This window comes from Hemitrygon akajei, chromosome 15 (assembly GCF_048418815.1).
Source record: "Hemitrygon akajei chromosome 15, sHemAka1.3, whole genome shotgun sequence".
Taxonomy (NCBI): Eukaryota; Metazoa; Chordata; class Chondrichthyes; order Myliobatiformes; family Dasyatidae; genus Hemitrygon; species Hemitrygon akajei.
The window spans coordinates 61,546,025-61,566,285 of NC_133138.1; the positions used below are offsets into that span (position 1 = coordinate 61,546,025).

The 20,261-nt window shown below is 38.4% G+C and overlaps 1 protein-coding gene across 1 annotated transcript; it reads left to right on the forward strand.

Annotated features, from left to right (window-relative positions):
• The first annotated feature begins 1,847 nt into the window (after positions 1 to 1,847).
• Positions 1,848 to 18,661, forward strand: LOC140739072 (EF-hand calcium-binding domain-containing protein 9-like). Its single transcript, XM_073067022.1, has 5 exons — positions 1,848 to 1,860; positions 6,334 to 6,546; positions 10,632 to 10,780; positions 12,327 to 12,503; positions 18,536 to 18,661. Exons 1-5 carry the CDS (start codon positions 1,848 to 1,850, stop codon positions 18,659 to 18,661), a joined length of 678 nt encoding a protein of 225 aa, XP_072923123.1.
• The last annotated feature ends 1,600 nt before the right edge of the window (positions 18,662 to 20,261 follow it).

Consider the following 20,261-nt stretch of genomic DNA (forward strand, 5'->3'; position numbering starts at 1 on the left):
TGGGCTAGTAAAGTTCATTTCTCAATTACTTGTTTTTCTACACTTTTAGACCACATCCGGAATATTACATTCAGTTCCGGTCACTCCATTATAAGAAGAATGTCAAGACTTTGGAGATATTACAGAAGAGGTTTACCAGGATGCTGCCTGGATAAGAGGGCATGAGCTATAATAAAACGTTGATCAAACTAGGAGTGTTTTCTCTGAAGCGCAGGGGCTGAAGGGAGATCTGATAGAGGATTATAAGATTATGAGTAGAGTAGTTAGGATAGACAGCCTGTCTCTTTTCCCCATGGTTGAAATATCAAATATCAGAGGGCTTGCATTTAGGATGAGGGGGAGTAAGTTCAAAGGAGACACACGAGGCAGATTTTTTCCGCAGAGGGTGGATGAGTGGCTGGAAAGCACTGCCTGCAGTGGTGGTGCAAGTAAATATGATAGGACTGTTCAAGGGGCTCTTGCACAGGCACAAGAATGTGCAGGAAATGGAAAGATACTGGCATGATGTAGTCATGTAACACTGCGTGCTAAAGGGCCTGTTCCTGTTCTATACTGTTCTATGTTCTATATTTTACTTTCCCTAATCCCTCTCCAGTTCCCATTGTTACAAACCCCGTAACTGGGTCACTTACCAGCAAAGATAGAGAGGTCCGTTGAAGTCTGATGATACTATTTTTAACAGTATTTATTAGTAAAAATACACAAAAATAATATTAATGCAAACATACAGATAATATACGTCATCAATACTAAATCTAAAAGTGCAGGTATAATAATAATCAATAAGAAATAAGCTCTATCGTTGTCAAGGGGATAATGTATTGTCTGATGGAAATATAAAAGTCAATCAGTTCATTCAGGCTGCAGCTTTTTTGGTTGGAGAGAGAGACAGATTTTTGAAACTTGCCAGCTTTCCTTGATCCGTATTCGTCCTTTAGCGAGGCCGTTCCGTGGAAGACTTGTCATCCGGGCAAGGACGGACACACACAAGTCCACACCGGTCTCATACGTTTCTCCTGGTGTGTCTAAAGGGGTTGTTCCCCAGACCCTCTTTTATCCTTACTCACGGGGTCTCAGATGTCAATCAGGTTGGGATGATGCAATCCCTCAACCAGCCCACTCTGGTCATTCCCTGAGGGCTTCAATGAATAGTACAGTACTCAATACACAATTCCGTCTCCAAGAGACAATGGCCGTTATCAATGGTTCCGCCTTTCGGAGGCCAGGACACACATTCCAAACCTGTGTATTCTGGACGTCTCTCTCTCATTTCCTGGGTCCCAGACCCGAATTAATAGCGATCTTGTGATTTTCACAAAGGAGGGGGCTACTTTGTACCCTTCGGCCCCTCAGAGTTGTGGCACATTCGTAACACCATCCCTTAATCTGATGTCATAGTGAAGCCTCTGGAAATAATTTTATACCAATTCCGGCTCTGTCATCAAGTTTTTTTTTACAATTGTAAGTCTATTGTAACACTGGTTGTATTTTCTGCCAACTATATATTAGATGAGCTCCTCATCACCCTGTCGATGATCTGGACCTCTCGTTTTATATATACACACACACACAAGCTTGTTTATTTATTTATTTATTTATTGAGCTATAGCATGGAATACATCCTTCTGGTCCTTCGAGCTGCATCGACCTGCAAACTGTAATTTAATATTAGCCTAATCACGGGACAATTCGCAATGACCAATTAACCTACCAAATGGTATGTCTTTGTACTGTGGGAGGAAACCCACACGGTTGCGTGGAGAATGTGGGAACTTCTTAGAGCCAGCGGCAGTAATTGAACCCAGGTCACTGGTACTGTAAAGCGTTGTGCTAACCACCACGTTACCATGACACCTCTTGGTAAGAAAGCAAGCACTTGCAAAAGGGGTGGTTGACTACGCTGAATCTGGGGATTGGTAGACATATTGCAAGAGGAGAAGTTAAGCAAAGTGAATGTAGATCCTCGCAAGATTAGAAAAATTAGTGATTGAGATGATACAAATTTCTCGTTGGGTTTGACAGGATCGATATGGGTTTTAAATGTTGTTTGGCTGAGGCATCCAGAACCTAGTGCTGTAGACTCACGATAAGATTGAATGTGAATATGTACTGGCTAGTTCCAACAAAGGAAAGTTTGAAGTTAATAACTCATCTCCTTCTGCCTTAGGCCATGAATTTATCAATCACCCCTGATGAGTTATTAACTGATGTGTTCTTAACTTCAAACTTTCTGTATAATCACTCAATGAGTTGAACTGCATGTGCAGGTAAGGAGAGCTGTATAACATCTCCTTCTACCTTAGGCCACAAACTTATCAATCACCGCTGCTGTGGATACTTTCTGGAGGTCCAAGATCTGTACGCTCCACGACCGCTGGACTAAGTGTGTAAATGTAGGAGGGGACTATGTTGAAAAATAAATGTGCTAGGTTTTCTAAAGTTGACTCCTTCTACCTCAGGACACAAATTTATCAATCACCCCTCGTAGATTACAATAATCACGTAATCACCTCATTTCTTGCTAACGCACTGTTCTGTTAGACCAGTGGTCCCCAAACTTTCCTGGATTACCACCTTCTCGACTCCTAAATCACATCCTCAGCATTGCCCTCTGCTTTTCTGGTCTTTACATAAAAACGATAAAGAATTTTGATTTAGAAGGCACACTGAAAAAATCAAAACTGCAACTTCAAAGCAGTGATAAATATTTTAAAATATATTCAAATCTTTTTAAAGCTACAAAAAAATAAAGAAGCTATTTAAAGCTTCTTTAATTACAGTAAAAACTATTTTCATCAACAATTTTAGAGTGTACATTAGTAGTCCAAATATTCACAACTTTATAGATTTTACATCTTTCAATGAGATGGATGGTGCAGCAATATTAGCTTCTCAACATCAGACTGAAAACCTCTCAGATCCCCACTTTCTGTAATTTGCAGTCTGCTTTTTTGCTTTGAAAGAAGTTGGGCGACTGCACTGAAATTGCACTCCACTAAATATGATGGTGGAAAGGCAGTAAAGAAAATCTTGACCTTTTACCACAGTCCAGGAAGGTGCTCAGAGATTTCTTCCTGCAACCAAAAGTCTTGATACGATTTTTTGAACCTTGGCTTCAGCTCAAAGTCATTTTGTAGTGAGATCAATTCTTCCATCCTTCTGTTGATTCCTTATTGCAAGTGTTCAGGAATGGATTTATTATGCAATCTGGACTTTGGATTGAGAGAAGATCCTGAAATCTCTCTGACATGTCTTAATGCAGCTCAACCATGTGTGTACATTATACTTGTAGATTATCACCTGGTATTCTTTCTTCCTCTTCCGACTCAGAGAGGCCTGAAAATTGGCAAAAGGTCATGATGGTTAATGAGGCTTAAATAGGGTTAACGGAGAGAAATGTGGAGAATACTGATTTGACTTTGATGATTCACATAATTTCCTAGCAATTGAAGATTAATTTCTTTAAATTTTGAAAATAATTCTGAGAAATAAGCAAAGGCATGCTCTCAAGTCTCGAGTATTTTGAGAACTTTGTATTGAGGATGATGAACAGCCTGACACTTATTGTTGCACACAGAAGTCTAATGTCTCTCTAAAGGAAACTGCCTGAGATGCTTTTGTGAAACTGTGATAAAATTCTTTGAATATTCAAATGATTCAACAATTGATTCAATAATCAATCATCTGAGGTGGGAAAAAAAGAACACCAGATAATAACCATCAAGTATCAACCAGCCTGGGTGTGCTGTGTAAAGACATGTCAGGGGGATGTTCTCTCGACCCAAATTCCAATTGGGTAATAAGTCCATTCCTGAACACTTGTAATGAGGAATTAATAGGAAGGATGGAGGAAGAACTAATGTCGCTAAAAAATGACAGAGCTGAAGCTGACATTCAAATAAACATATCAAGACATTTGTATTCCGAAAGAAATCTCTGATTGCTATCCTGCACTGTGGAGAAAGGTCAAAATGTTCTTTGCCATACATACAAAATATTCAGTCCTCAAGAGGGATCTTGGTCCAAAACATTGACTACTTGTCCATTTCCAATAATGCTGCCTGACTGGCTGATTTACTCCAGCATTTTGTAAGCGTTGCTTTGGATTTCCAGCGTCTGCAGACTTTCTTGTGTTCAAGATGGTTTTTATTGCCTTTCCAACATTATATTTAGTTGAGTGCAGTTGCCTAACTTCTTTCAAAGTAATGAAACAGACTGCAATCTACTAAATGTATGGATCTGAGATGTATTCTGAAGGACATTCAGCCTGATGTTGAGAAGCTGATATCACTGCAGCAAGACCATCCATCTCACTGAAAAGTGAAAAGACAATGAAGTAGTTGGACTACTAAAGTCCACTCTAAAATTGTTGCTGAAAATTGTTTTTACTGTAATTAAATAAAGAAATAATTTTATTTGTAGCATTAAAATAGATTTTAATAACTTTTGCAATTACTTGTCACTGCTTTGAATGTGCAGTTCCTATTTTCTTTCACATGCACCTTAAAACAAAATTCTTTATAGATTTTATGTTTTGGCTGGAGAGGGAAAGGGAGGTGCTGGGAATGTGACTCGGGAGCCAAGCAGGCAGTAAACCAAAATAGTTTGGAAACCACATGACTCCTAGCCTATGCCCCTCCTACTCCAGATCCATTCACTTGGAGTTGTTCAAAGTAATGATATGAAGTAAAACTATTATAATTTGTTCATTTAAACCACTCTCTTAACTGAAACTAAAGTAGTGATACTCATGAAGAAATCATCACAGGTTGGTTGTTCTGTTTCAAACACAGGAATGATCTGTTTTATATTCAGGAATTCTGACAAGTCTCTATATGTGTTGTCATATTCTGTTCCTGAGGGGTATTACTGTTCATTGTATCAACTTGTATCCAATATCAACTTTCATTAAAATCTGTTACACAGCACAGAATGAAAAATACTTCAAAAGAGAACAGGATTCCAAACATAATTCATGAAACAATTTGTTTTATTTTCAAAATGTGATCACCAGTACATTTAAATTCCCCAACGAAAGCCAGTATCTATCTGAAACTTCAAAATAAAAGAAAATTATGTCATCATAATGATATATATGGCATGTTTCACAATGTACAAAGGTTTTCTACTATAGAAAATAGTACTGAGTGCTATGCTCAGCAATATTGCTAACCGAACTGAACTTACTGACTAATCAAACTAGCTAAATTGTCCTAGCTAAACTCATCAATGGTCAGCATTTTTGATAGAATAAGTAGAAGGATCCACTTTATCATACTAAATAATTTTAATGAGTTTTGTAGAAACACCAGAGGCTTTGAGAGCTCAGGAGATGAGGTTCTCTGCCGTAGGATCACTTGTTACCTTTTACCTGAAGCCACAATACGATCTGACTGCTCCACTTTCATCCTTGGCTAGAGGCAGCATGGACACCTATGATTATGGGAAACATTGTGACAGTTGTGCTGTTGAAGTTCATAGTCTAAGCACCACCCATACACTTTCTTTGTACCAAGATGAGCTGACATGATCACTATTAAAGAATAGGTGGTACATTCAGGGTGGTTGCTGTCTCGAAAACCAGTTCTTTTGTTTGACTTGCTCCATGTCATCATAGAACAGGTATGATACTGGTTATTTGCACCCTTCCTCTGGGTGCTTCACTGTTGTTATTGGGCATTCAGTCGTTGTAAAGGTGTCCCCTGGTTTGAATAGATAGCAGGACATACATTTTTCTGTATTTACCAGTTTATTCTTTACTACTTGTCTAGACATAACATAATGAGTCAAAGTTGATTAAAATATCTGTTGAATTGTATAAAAAAACATACTTCCACAGTTTGTGGAATCAAACTAGTTGTAACTAAGTAACTAACAAGCTGGAACAATGGGCTTGGTTCCATACTGCATGGTTCTGTGATCATCTATTTGAAATGATTCCCCAAAAGCTGCACACATACATTTCTCTACCGAGTTTCAGTGGCTACTAATAAGATGGTTGCTTCTTAAGATTTTTGTTTAATTCTTGCTTTAGCCAGGTACAGAACTGTGGAACAGATGAAACTGTGATTTTGAGAGTAGGTTTATGACAACAAAAAGAAATCCTCAGACGTTCCCCATTTCTCTACTATAGTGTGCAAAATTGGCACCTCATTTTCAATAAACACAGGTTAATTCTAAATTATGTCAATAGTGAACAATCCCACTGTGAAGTCATGCTGTGTGACAAAATAGAATACACCTTTGAAAATAATCTACTTTATCGCATCACAAAACATGGATCAGAACTGTACACCTTTGTTCTTTAACAGCCGGGTTCGTTTCTGCTTACAGATAGGCAGACTCACATTGACGACAGTGAAATTAGAGCTCGTATTTCTGTCACCAAACTTGGTAGTACTACTTTCAAAATGCATCTGACACCTGGATTTATTTTTAATTTTTTGTATCTTGACAGAATTCATGTTTTATTAACAGTTAGGAATACTGTACTCCTTTTAGAATATTTTAAACTTTTGGATGTCCATGACAACAGGACTTTAAATGGTAAGATAAAGTTGTAGGAAGAAAATTAACTCTAATATTTAATATGTTTAGGAATAATAATATAATCCAGGCATATTCTGATTATGTTTTTGAGCTTCACCTTGGATTAGGTGGCAGCATTGTTGGTGTTTTGTTAAGAAGGTTCTATTTCCATTATGAAATAACTATAAAGTTCAGATAGATGAAAGAGTGTGATGGATTTTCAAGAAGGCAATCTTGAATTACCTTGCAAATTCCCACGCAGCTCCTCTTTTTCCTTTGACTGCTCCAAGTTGAAGCAGGAACTGCAACTTACATTTATGTAATAACGCTAACTTAATTAAAGTTCCCGACAACTTAACAGAGATATTATCAAATGAAAGTTTGACAAAGTTCAAAACCACATCACAGAAAAAATAGCAGTGCAGATGAAGAAGAATCTGGACGAGGAGGTGCATTTGGAAAATGTCTTAAACAAAGAAAAGCTAACCATATTAAAGAGAGACCTCTGGGGTTCAGGGCTAAAGTGTGGCCTGCAATGGTAAAATAACTTACATACAAAGATTGCAAGAGACAGAATTGTAGGAATAACAAGTTCTGAGGACTTGTAGTACTCAAAAACAGTTTCAGATTAAGTGCTGGAATTGGTGGTTAGTGAAAGTTGAAAAAGAATTTGAAAAACACGAACATGGATTTTGAAATCAAGGCATTGTTAGACCTGTACCCAGTGTACTGAAGCAATCAAAGGCATAGTGAATGTATGATCTTTCTTCCAAGTTAAGAATCAGTGGATTAGAAGACTATCTGGTTATGTAGGGTAGTAGATTGGAGCTGGAAACACAATATCATTAAAATGAAGTCTTGAGGTAACAACAGGATTTCAGACAGGAAGAGGGATAATGCACAATGTGAAAGTAGGCAGCTGTAGTGATAGATAACACATGAATGAAGACTCATTTGTAAAACAAGCTTGACATTAAAGCTATAAGTGATCGGGTTTGGCTACAGGCCAGTTCATGGAAGGAAGGGTGACTTGGTAGCTGAGTTTGTAAGATAATTTTACACAGGAGGAAATGCGGAGGATTTGCTTTCTTTGAAGCGAAGAAGGCTCAGTTGGGGTTGGGGGGGGGTGGGGTGTCAGACTGACATTCAAATTTACGAGGAGATAGAAGATATTGAAAAACACTTCTTCTTTATCAAAGGTATCTATAACCAGAAGCAACAGGTTTAAAGAAAGGGGAAGGAGATTTAGACAAGATTTGAGAAACTTTTTTTTTAAATCCAGAACTGGAATGAACTGCCTGAGGGAGTTGTGGATGCAGATGTTCTCAAGACTTTTAAGAAGCATTTAGATGAGAACTTAAAATGATGAACACTTAAAATGCTTAGTGACTTTGGGCCTAGTGTTGAAAAATGGGGTTTGTATAGATTGTTTGGAAGGGCCTGTGTTTGTACTCTGTGGCTTTAGGCCTGCTTTGTTCTCAATCAAGATAGATAGATAGATAGATAGATAGATACTTTATTCATCCCCATGGGGAAATTCAACTTTTTTTTCCAATGTCCCATGCACTTGTTGTAGCAAAACTAATTACATACAATACTTAACTCAGTAAAAAATATGATATGCATCTAAATCACTATCTCAAAAAGCATTAATAATAGCTTTTAAAAAGTTCTTAAGTCCTGGCGGTTGAATTGTAAAGTTCGGTAGTATGAAAATTTGCGCATTCAATAATTAACATCAGATAAACAATGTGTCATGTCTGAGAATGGAATGGTCCAAAGAGTGATTCATGTCATCAGCACACATGCAGGACATGATGTTGTGTCTGAGTGATCACACCAAGGATCACCTGTAGATGAGAATAGGGTCTATCCATGAGGAGAACCAATGGAAAAGAGGTGGGGACCAGTGGTATGTAATGTTGTGAATAGGTCAAAAAGAATGAAATTGTATAATTTGCTGCAATCATTTGTGACAGTGATAAAGGCAACCTCCATATTCCATCAAGGCAACTTTAAGGGATTCACATGAGGAATCAAGGCAAAGATGGCCATGAATATAGAGTGATAATTCAATCAAAGGGTTTGTTTAGAACACAAGTTGATGCTGAATAGTAATTTTGAAGGAAAGAAGTGTCAAGGTAGATTTTTGAAAAAGATGATGCTGGCAGATTTGAAAGTTGCTGACTAACACCCAAGGACAGGTTTCTAGTAGTTATCATCACTTCTGAGAGAGCTTGCTGTTGCCTATTTGTGTTGTTTGATAAATGTGCATGTTCAGCACAGAAAATTTCTACCTAGAGTCAGAAAGCATGGAAATTGGCCACTTGTTCCATCACAACCACTTCAACCAATGGACAACCATCTGTATTAATCCATCCTCCAGCACTTGGCCATTTGTCTTCCATGCCAATGCAATTCATTAGCTTGTACAAATTCTTGTGCTGTCATTTGACTTTGCTTCCGCCACTTTCTTAGTCAATGTATTTAGGTATTCACCATTCTCAGGGTCAAATGGTTGCCCTTTGATCCCCTTTAAATCTCTTACCCCTCACCCTAACTCCTCCAGTTCTACTTATTCTGATTTGGGGAACAATTCCCTTCTTCCCAATCTACACTTCTCATAATGTTATATACCTCAATCATGCAGACTCAAGAGAGACTGCAGAACAACACACACGAGATGATGGAGGAAACCATCCAGTCAGGCTGTATCTATGGAAATGAATAAGTAGTTGACATTTTGCGCCGAGGCCCTTCTTCAGGAGGAAGAAGCCAGAATAAAAAAGGTGGTGGGAGGGGAAGGAGGATAGTGAGAAGTTGATAGGTGAAGCCAGGTGGGTGGGAAAGGTAAAGGACTGGACAAGAAGACATCTGATAGGAGAGGACAGTGGACCATGGGAGGAAGGGAAGAAGAAGGGGCACCAGGGGGAGGCAATAGGCAGCTGAGGAGAAATGAGGCCAGGGTGGGGAACAAAAGAAGAGAGAAAGGGAAAGGGGGAAAAATAACTGGAAGGAGAAATCAATGTTCATGCCATCATTTTGGGAGTTACCTAGACAGAATTTAGATGTTGCTTCTCCATCCTGAGAGTAGCCTCACTATGGCAAAAGAGGAGCAAGAATGGGGATAGGAATTAAAATGGTGGGCCATCAGGAAATTCTGCTTTTGGGGGATAGAGTGGAGGTGCTCAACAAAGCAGTCCCCCAGCATGTCAGGCCTCATTGACGTAGAGGAGCACTGGATGTAATAAACAACCCCAATAGATTGGCAGGTGAAATGTTGCTGCACCTGGAAAGACAGTTTGAGGCCCTGATTGGAGGTGAGTGGGTAGCTGTAGCATTTCTGTCACTTGCAGGGATACGTACCAGGAGGGAGATAAGTGGGGAGGGATGAATGGAAAGGGAATCACGGAGGGAGCAATCCCTGCAGAAAGCAGTGAGTGGGTGGGGGAGGGGAGGTAAAAATGTAACCTCAACCTGGAGTCAGAGACAGCAGAAACTGGAAACCTGGAGCAACACACACAAAGTGTTGGAGGAATTCAGCAGGCCAGGCGGCCTGACCTGCTAACCTCCTCCAACATTTTTTGTGTTACCTCGATCAGGACCCTTCTTAACATCCTCTACTCGAGGGAAAGCAGACCTGGTCTCTCCTTATAACTGAAATGCTAACCTTCTCTCTATCCTCTCTTGTGCTATTAGAATTCCAGGATCCATTTGTTACAAATCTTCCAAAATTATAGACTTAGGACAAAAAAAGTCAATGTAACACTTCAATGATCTGCTGGAATTGACAAGATTTGCCCGCTAATGTTAATTTCCAATACATGTCCATCACAAACTTGAAAAAGGATCATGTTCAATATTAATCTAGATAATTTTTTAATTGTTCTTCATTCTCAGCCAAAGATAATGCATTATCTCATGCAAGAAAAAGGTATAAGCTTTTGTTCAATTCCAATTATCCACTGCATCTGGGAATAGGACAAGAATAACCCTATGTGTTGCCGTTTAAAGGCGATTTAACTGATGGCAATGAGAGATTGGTAAATCTGAAACATGTTAATCAATTTCACAAAACATTCTGTTTCATGATTATCTTTCAGATGTTCAATTTTTTCACCTCCTTCGATGTGTCACAGACATGAGCAAAAAACACATTCGAAAGACTTTCATCATGTTTGATTGGAAAGCCACAGGGGAGATTGGATTTGATGAGTTTTACCTCTTAATTTGCATCTTAATTGCCAATAAGGTATGGATTTATTTTAGTATTAGAATTATGGAGCACAGAAACAAAATCTTCACCACAACTCATGCCAGCCAAATTGCCTACGAGTCCCAATTGCTTGCATTTGGTCCGTATCCCTTTAAACATCTCCTAACCATGTACCTCTCTATATGGTTTTCATATGTTTTAATTGTACCTGTCTCCATCACTTCTTCTGGCAGCTCATTCCATGCAGCCTGCAGCCTCTGTGAGATTATGAAATGAATTTCATGCACAAAAAGCAATATTTTTGAATGTAAAATTTGGAATGAATGCAGTAATAGGCCCTTCAGCCCATGATAAAAGTTAATGATATCGAGATAAGCCTCTGACACAATACAAAACTTCCCTAAATGTGTTCTAATCTTAGGTAATCTAGTTTCTTTCTATATACTTCAAGCCTGTATTGGGTTCATATTGGATACTTATTCTGATGAAACAGTTGGGATTGTATCAGTTTTAGATTTCTTGTGCCAGCCCAGCTGAGTACTTTATTCAGGTCTGGTTGATTATCTTGGCATTACTGTTGTCTTCTGTTCGTGTTCAATAGCAAATCGCATCTGACAAGTGAAGTCTCTCTTCACTTTTCCTTAAAAACATCTGAGTTGTGTTTAGATTGGATATGCAATCAATGAATAAACAATGAATAGTCCGGCTTGGTAGGTCTGCTTCCATTGCACTTTGGTTTTATACCTGGGCAGAACATTGATGCAAATTTCTTTCATAGTCATTGCATAAAGGGCTGAGATAATTCTAGTACAAGGACAGAGTTCATCCCGCTTGGGGCAGCCTCGCCCAGTCCGCTTTTATCAATCTTTCTACTTCTTCAGCCTCCAACATTAAAGAAAATGTTGGATTAACCAGAAATAACTTTATGGTTAGGGGACAGTAAACTTAGGTCAAAGAAAAGTTATTGGGCTGTATCATTCGCAAAAGAAATTCACAGAAGCATTTTTATATTGGCCAAATGAAAACCTTCTATCACTCAATTTTGAAATATTCCAATTACACTAATCGACTGACCACATCAAGTATTCATGGATGCATTATATAGGTACGGATAAAACAGGCACGTTCCCGGCAGATGGACAAGTTTCTGATGGGGATGTTAACCTACACTACACAAGCTGAAAGGCTGCAGAGGAGTCGTAGTGCAAATTTATGAACCCACTGTCACCAGAATTTAACGTCCATGACAAAAGATGTGGATATTTGACTCCAGCTCCCTTCCCATGTCAAACTGTAAAACCTTTTGGCTTCACTGGTAATAAGTGGTAAAAGGAACCCAAATACCACTATATATATATATGTTTATTTCACGGTGATACGAATCCAATGATTTAACAAGAATGCCTTCCGTACTTTTAGATGTTTTCCTCAGCAAGCTGTACCTTTGGTCTCTTCCATCAAAGTTGTTTAATTATGCAGAATTCTTGTTTGAAAGGCTCTAAAATACAACCATTTTCAGACCAATTAGAACATGAAGTCAAACTACAGTGAATGTACACTATCACTGTTTTAAATGCTACAGGATAAAATGGAGCAGCAGTTTCTTTATCGTCATTCTCGCTCTATTTTTGACCTATTTGATATGGATGGAGAGCATACCATCTCCCCAGCTGAATTTTGTGCTGCAGGATTTCTCTTCAATATGAAAGGACGTGAGTTTTTGGAGATGTTTCAGGATTACAGTGGAAGTATCGGTGAGGTAAGATGGTGTTGAAATACTTTTTCCTCCAATTTTCTTCTCATCTGTTGTGAAAGCAATGACATTTGCTTGGCAAGGGTCAATTAACACAAGAGATTCTGCAGATCTTAAGCAACACACACAAGATGCTGGAGGAATGCAGCAAGTCAGGCAGCATCCATGGAGGGGAAGTTTCAGGTCACGCTTCAGGTCAAGACCTTTTATCAGGACAGTAAAGGAAGGAGGCAGAAGCCAGACTAAGAAAGCGGGAAGAGAAGGAGGAGTGAGTACAACTGAGCACCTTTGCTTTATCTGCCAGAACAGCCAGGATCTCCCAGTGGCCATCCATTTCAAATCTACTTCCTAATCTAACACTGAAATTTCTGACAACAGCCTTGTCTACTGCCACCGTGAGGCCAAATGTAGGTTGGGGGAACAAAACCTCATATTCTGCCTGGATCATCTGCAACCTGCTGGCAAGAACAGATTTCTCTAATGTCTGGTAACCACTCTTCTCTGCTCACCCTCTCCCTTTTTTAGTGTTCCACATTCTCTTTCTCCTCCCCTGCTGACATGACTCGTCAATCATCTCCCTCTTGTTCCCCACCTCCTTCCATTTTTTCTTGTCCTTTTCTATCAGATCCCTTCTTCTTCAGCCCTTTGCCTCTTCCATCTTTCACGTCCCAGCTTCACACATCATTCCCACCCACCTTCCTCCTCAACTGGTTCCACATCACCTGCCAGCTTGAACTCTTCCTCCGCCACCCCACTTCCAGCTTCTTTTTCTGGCTTCTGCACTCTTCCTTTCCAGGTATAAACACATCAGCTGCTTAATTCCCTCCATAGATGCTGCTTGACTTGCTGAGTTCCTCATTCATTTTGTGTTTCTCAAGGGTTTGATTGTGTTGTTTCGATATCTTAACTGGGTGGGCAAATTTAATTGTCAGCAACACACCAATCATAATAGATTTGTCACCTAGCCTAACATTGTCAATATCAGTGCAATGTTTAATTGACTCCTTCTCACAAAAAAAAATCCAGATACAGATTATGAAACTGATTTTATTTAACACTCAACAAGCTACTGCAGACAGATGGTTTCAATCTCCCCATCTAGATTGGTTTCAAATCCATCTTCCAAGACCTGAAAATGCATGAATTCACTAGATCTACATCCTTCATTATCACGGATTATATTTAACTCAAATTAGTGCAACTGACAAATGATTCAAGATACAATGCCATTAACAGTCAATTCAACCTTCACAAGACTGTTCTACCATTTAATTATCTCATGGTATAACGTATTATAAAAGAAAATCAGTCTTGCAATTGCAAACTTAAATTGATCCAATATCCACAGTGCATTTGCAGAAAGAGGATTCCAGATTTTTACTAACATTTACATGAAAAAATGTTTTGCATTTCATGATTTTACAGTATATTTTTCATTTGAAAAGCATGTCCACTACCAACAGAAGTGGTTTCTTTGGATCTACCTAGCTAAATCCTTTTATCCGTTGAAGGACTTCAGTTAGATCATTCTTTAATCTTGTAAATTCAAGGAAATAGAAGCAAAATTTAGGTAACATTTCTGAAATTCAACCTTTAAGCCCAGTATCATTCTGCTAAATCTATGCTACATGTCCTCTAAGGCTGATATATCATTCCAATAATAAGTACATTAATGTCAATGGTGAATTAACATTTATCTTTCAACTGCCTTTAGTGTTTTTGGATTTTTCTGCATTTGCACACTTCCTTCTAGCTTTGTGTATACAGGCCATTAAATAATTTTACTTGTCAACAGCTCTGTCTCTCAAAATTATGAAAATATTTGAATCTGTCTTTCTCGATTTAAAGTAATTCACAAGGATTCCACCAGGAAACTAATTTGCCTCAGTTCTGCTTTCATTTGTCCATATGCCTTTTTGATCTCATTGCAGAGCTGGTTAATTTAGGTGACATTTACAAGTGGATAGACAACCATCTGTTAATACTTCCAACCTCTTAACGTAATTGTTAAAAACTAAGGCTCCAAGGATACTACATGTCACACCTTGTCAACAGCATCCTTTAGCCCGGCTCTCAGCACTCTCCTTCCCAGATTCCAAGTGCCATTTAAAGTGTTTATTTCATTTCACAGTCCTCAGACTGTGAAAAAGCTGAAGCAAAAGTGTAAATTGTCCTTTGCATCCAATTTTAGCAGGCCCCCATCTATAATAATCTATAACAATTCCCATGCGTTTTTCATATGACTGTATCTCCTCACATCCAGGGAGGAACTCGGCCCATCAAGTTTATGCTGGGTTTCAGAGCAATCCATCAATTCCCTCCTATTACTTACCTTTCTGTATATTCTTCCTCGTCTGCTCATCAACTCCATCATAATGGTCCTCCATTATATCTATACTAGGGACAATACATGACACTGTGATATGGGAGAATGGCTAAAACCCACAGAAAGTCAATACAGTCTTAGAGATCATATGCAAACTCCATACAGTCAACACCAGAGGTCAGGTTGAACCCAGGTTACCAGAAGCTGCCACAGTGTCACCCATTTTGTTTTCTTCAGCGCAATCACATCAGTCCCTTTCCCACTGCCTTTGAGAAATAAATCCTGAATTCCAGCATTTAGCTGTATACCAGGCCTGTAAAATTTACCACTGATGTCTAAACTGTGGATTTCACCAACTTAAGAGTTCAAACTATTAAAAACTAATTTCATCTGATACATTTGTTCTAGGTGAAAACAACGTAATTTCACTTATGTTCTGTCATGTACTTCCTTTGTACAAAATATATAATTTTAATGTGCTAATATCAAAATGATGGTAATTCTTTATTCAGATTATTTCACCTTCATGAAAGAAGGGGAATTGTCAAATCTTATTTTCAACTTATTATTAGTTTTTGAGTCTACTTAAATTTATATAAACAGTGCGTGACCTTCCTGTGGCAAAGCAACTTGAATTAAAATTAAATGACTAATTTCAATAGTCATACTCAGGAAGTAGTTAGTTTATAATTACATGATGTACTGTTTCTCATTATGTTTGAACATTCCATCTATTTAAAAATAATGTAACACTTACCACTTTCGTGTTGGGGAAATGAAAAAAGAAAATTTTTACAAGACAGGATCTTTTGGTAGTAGCACAATTATTGAAATCACTAAGATAACACTGTATGATTAGCAGAATGAAAATAAAAATATTATTCATGAGTATAGCTGGACTGATGTGCAATACCACATCCTCCCTTCTTTTAAATGTAACTACTCAAGTGACTATAATTAGCATAAAGAATACAATGAATTTATTTCTCCTCAAATGCAAAATAAAGACATGTTTTAAATTACTCTTCACTTCCCAAACCTTGGTTACTGGAGCTGCCATCAGAGAGTAAACAAATCTTGAACTTATTAAATGGTATAATTTCTTTCCCTTTTGTTAGTCAGGGAGGTGGTGATAATATTAGTAAATACCTTACTCATCACTAAGTTCCTGACAACCTTTAGAAAGCCACCAAAGAGTCATATAGTATGGAAACAGCTCTTTTGGTCCAGTACATCCATGCCAGCCATTTTCTACCTATTTATACTGTTCCTATTTTTCAGCACTTTGTCCATGGCCGTGTATGTTGTAGACATATATATAGACCCTAATGATGAAAATGTCTCTTCTCAGATTCCCGCTAAATCTCTTATCCTTTACCTTAAGCACATATCCGCTGTTTATAGGCACCTCTAATATGGGGAAATGATTTTCACTATCTATAGAGTCATTGAGTCAGAGAAGAGTGCAGCACAGAAACCAGCCCTTTGGCCCATCTAGTCCATGCCAAACCATTTAAACTGCCTCCTTGCATCAACCTGCACAGGGAGCATAGCCCTCCATACCCCTACCATCCAAGTTCCTAAGCTCGCATGCACCACTTTCACTGGCAGCTCATTCTACACTCTCACAGCCCTCTGAAGGATGAAGTTTCCCCCTATGTTCCCCTTAATCTTCTCATCTTTCACCCTTAACCATGACTTCTAGTTGTGGTCCCCCCAAATTTCAGTGGACAATGCCTGCTTGCATTTACCCTATCTATACCTCTCATAATTTTGTATACCTATATCAAATCTCCCCTCCATCTTCTAAGTTCCAAATAATAAAGTCCTAACTTATTCAATCTTTCCTTATAACTCAGGTCCTCCAGTCCTGGCTACATCCTTGTAAATTTTCTCTGCATTCTTTCAACCTTATTTACATCTTTCCGGTAGGAAGGTGACCAAAACCGCAGACAATACTCCATATTAGGTCTCATCGACGTCTTATACATCTTCAACATAACATCCCATCTCCTGTGCTCGGTACTTTGATTTATGAAGGCCAATGAGACAAAAGCATTTTTAACGACCCTATCTACCTGTGATGCCACTTTCAAGGAATTATGGACGTGTATTCCCAGCTCCCGTTGTGCCTGCTAGGATCAGGTGGGAATTTTTTTGACCCATATAAGCCTCGATCATATGGTGCCAATCTGACCATATCAGGATTCTGTGCTAGAATGGGTAAAACATGCAGCACTCAATTGTGTGAAAGGGCCTCGTTCGCATTTCTTGAGGTTATTGTTGATCTGTGTTCTGAGATAAGTAAATTTGCAAATGATATTTGAGAGTCAGGGAGAACATTAATGCTCCTCTTGACCTTCACAAAGTGTCCCATACAGTGCCTGATCCTCTGTCAGCTTGCTTCACATTATGTCCTCCCAACCCTTCCTTGAACTGGTTGGGTTCTGTAACAGTGATGATGGATATTCATCCTTAAAGAAACAGTGAAATTGCTCCCTGTGGAATAGCAATTAAAATAGTCTGTGACAGACTCTGAGATTGTAGCCAAACCTTGGAAATTATTTCACCAAAAACAACTAATCCTTATTTCTTGGTTCGTTTTTAAAAAAAAAATAACCTGCAAAAAAAAAATCAGTCAAGTCAATTGTTTCACTTCCAGATTTTATTTGTGATCTATTATTTTGATTTGATTTGTCATTTCTCTCTACATTTAGCAAGGGTTGGTATACTGAGGCCACATCTTGGATGAGCAGTGTTTCCTGGGAAGAAAAGATCTGTTTAAACTTGACATTTGCTCATTGCGCAGTCAAGCTCAGAATTGGTAACTGAGAATTCTCCACAACCCTCTGAGGGAAGTACAGGAAAAGCAGGACTTTATTGAACAGCAAGCTAAAATAATACCTAAATAACGTGGGAGCATTCACTACAGTCCAAAGCTATGCAAATCCCTTTTCTTACTTCTAAAGTGAGGTGACAGTGAAAAGCTAAAATGTCAGCAATAAGTGAGAAAAACATAAAATGGTAAATACTTGGAATTAAACTAGCCCAAATAAGACTATAAAACTTAGAAGCAGAATTAGGCCATTTGGCCCATCGAGTTGGCTCTGCCATTCAATCATGACTGAATCCTTTTGTCCCTTTCTCAGCCCCACTCCATGGCCTTCTCTCTGTAACGTTTGATGCCATGTCCAATCAAGCACCTATCAATCTCCCTCTTAAATACACCCAGCGACCTGGCGTCCACAACTGCCCGTGGGAACAAATTCCCACAAATTTACCACCCTCTGGCAAGAGAAATTTCTCCGCATCTCTGTTTTAAATGGACACCCCTCTGTCATAAGGCTGTGCCTTCTTGTCCTGGACTCCCCACCATGCGAAACATCCTTTCCACATCTACTCTGTCTAGGCCTTTTAACACTTGAAAGGTTTCAATGAGATCCCCCCTCATTCTTCTAAATTCCAGCGAGTACAGATTGCTGTACTTGCTACAGATCTGGAGCCATCAAACATTTGTCATATGATAACTTCTTCATTTCCGGAATCATCCTTGTGAATTATCAAATGTTTGAAGTTGGGGCTCATTTAATTATGTCAAGTTTAGTTCCACTTTAAAATCTTTAGGATTAGAATATTAACAATAGTAATGGAGAAATGTGCAATCTGCAAACTGTTCTGTCAATTTCTTCCATTGTCTATTTATGTGATCTAGAATCTGACCTACAGTGAATTCAAGTTGTTCATCATGGCTTGTGTAGATAAGCAAGAAGAAAGGAAGAAAAGGAAACATACGTACATGGAAATATTTTCACAAAGCACAAGAGATACTTTATTGTAATCTCATGCCATTGAAACACTGTTTTCATGGAGAAATTAGAAACAATTATAACATTTTTGCTGAGACCAAAGCATCTTACTTGTTCTGTGGATTTGTACAAAAGGTACTTATATTAAAGTCTAAAAAATACATTTTATCAAGAAGTTTTTTTTTGGAAAATCGTTCTTTACCTCTTAAACAATTAAATGAAACACGGGCAGAATTCCTAAAATGTTATCATCAGGAGACATAATGAAATACTCATTATGTTGTGTGTTTTTATAGATGGCAGCTAATGAATAATATGACCTGATGACGATGTGTAACTCTCTTGATCTTGGCAATGAGACCTTTGATGTCCAGTTAAGGGAAGAGATGGGTTCCAGTTCATATCTCATCCAAAAGCCACATGCTTTGTCTATGCACCTCACTCCATCTGAATGGTATCAGAGTCTCAAACCAGACTGTACTCAAATTTCTGGAATGAGACTTGATCCCACAGCTTTGTAATAATTCAGAAATACTGGTCCTAAGTCACAGCGGGCTCCATGGAAACGGCTTAGGAGCAGTCTCACTGACAGTACAGAGGCCGCTGAGTCATATGTACCAGGTGGATTTTCTGCTATTCCTGGCCGTGCTATTAGTTGTTTCAACTTGCCATCCTGGGAATTGTACTTTTCCAGCAAATGTGAACATGCACAGATATGTCTGGTAAACTGAGTATCAAGATGGTTTATGATGCATTTGGCATATGTACGCATTGATGTCTCTGAGTCAGCCTTCATTCACCATCACAACTTAAACACAGTTAAGCTTCTTGAGAAAAAAAAAACATGCTGGCTGTTGTTAATTCAAATACCAGCAAGGAAAGTAAGGAGTGAAGACCTTTGCAAGGAGGGTACAAGATGCTACATATTAATAAGAAAACCCTGCTGATCAATGAGAAGCAGTGTTTGGAGATGAGATACATGTTTCATAAATGAATCCAATTGGTAAAACTGTACTCATTCCACCACTCTGCTTATAATCAACTTCCTTTAGTCTTAGTTTGCTAAGTCCTTTATATCACCAGCAAATCATGGAATCATTCCTTTGCAATCATCCATTTTATTTCACAGAACTTAAACCAAACTCTGTAGGACTGGGACATCTTGGAATATGCCTTGTTGCATTTTTCATGATAGGTTTTGAAATATGTTGTCCACAACATTGTTGAAAGTGCAAGCTGATGACATGTACCAAAGTACAGTGAGCAGCTTGTCTTTTATACTGTTCATACAGATCATCATCAATACACAGTGCATGAGCTAGAATAATGTTAAACAATAACAATGCAGAATAAAGTGTAATAGCAACCAAAACTCTAGTCACTTTTAAGGACTTTTCATCTAATATTCTTGATACTTATTGCTAATTGATTACTATTTTCTTTTTCTATTTGCACAGTTTGTTGTCTTTTGCACACTGGTTGTCTGTCTATCCTGTAGCATGCAATCTTTCACTGATTCCATTGCGTTTCTTGTAGTTACTGTGAATACCTACAGGAAAATGAGTCTCAGGGTTGGATATGGTGATGCATATGGACTTTGATAGGAAATTTACTTTGAACTTTGAAAACGGT

Excerpts from the sequence above, each read along its gene's own strand:
- LOC140739072 (XM_073067022.1), top strand. Across the intron at positions 6,547-10,631 it reads TGACAACAGGACTTTAAATG|ATGTTCAATTTTTTCACCTC; the intron begins GTAAGATAAAGT and ends ATTATCTTTCAG. Across the intron at positions 12,504-18,535 it reads ACAGTGGAAGTATCGGTGAG|AATCTGACCTACAGTGAATT; the intron begins GTAAGATGGTGT and ends TATGTGATCTAG.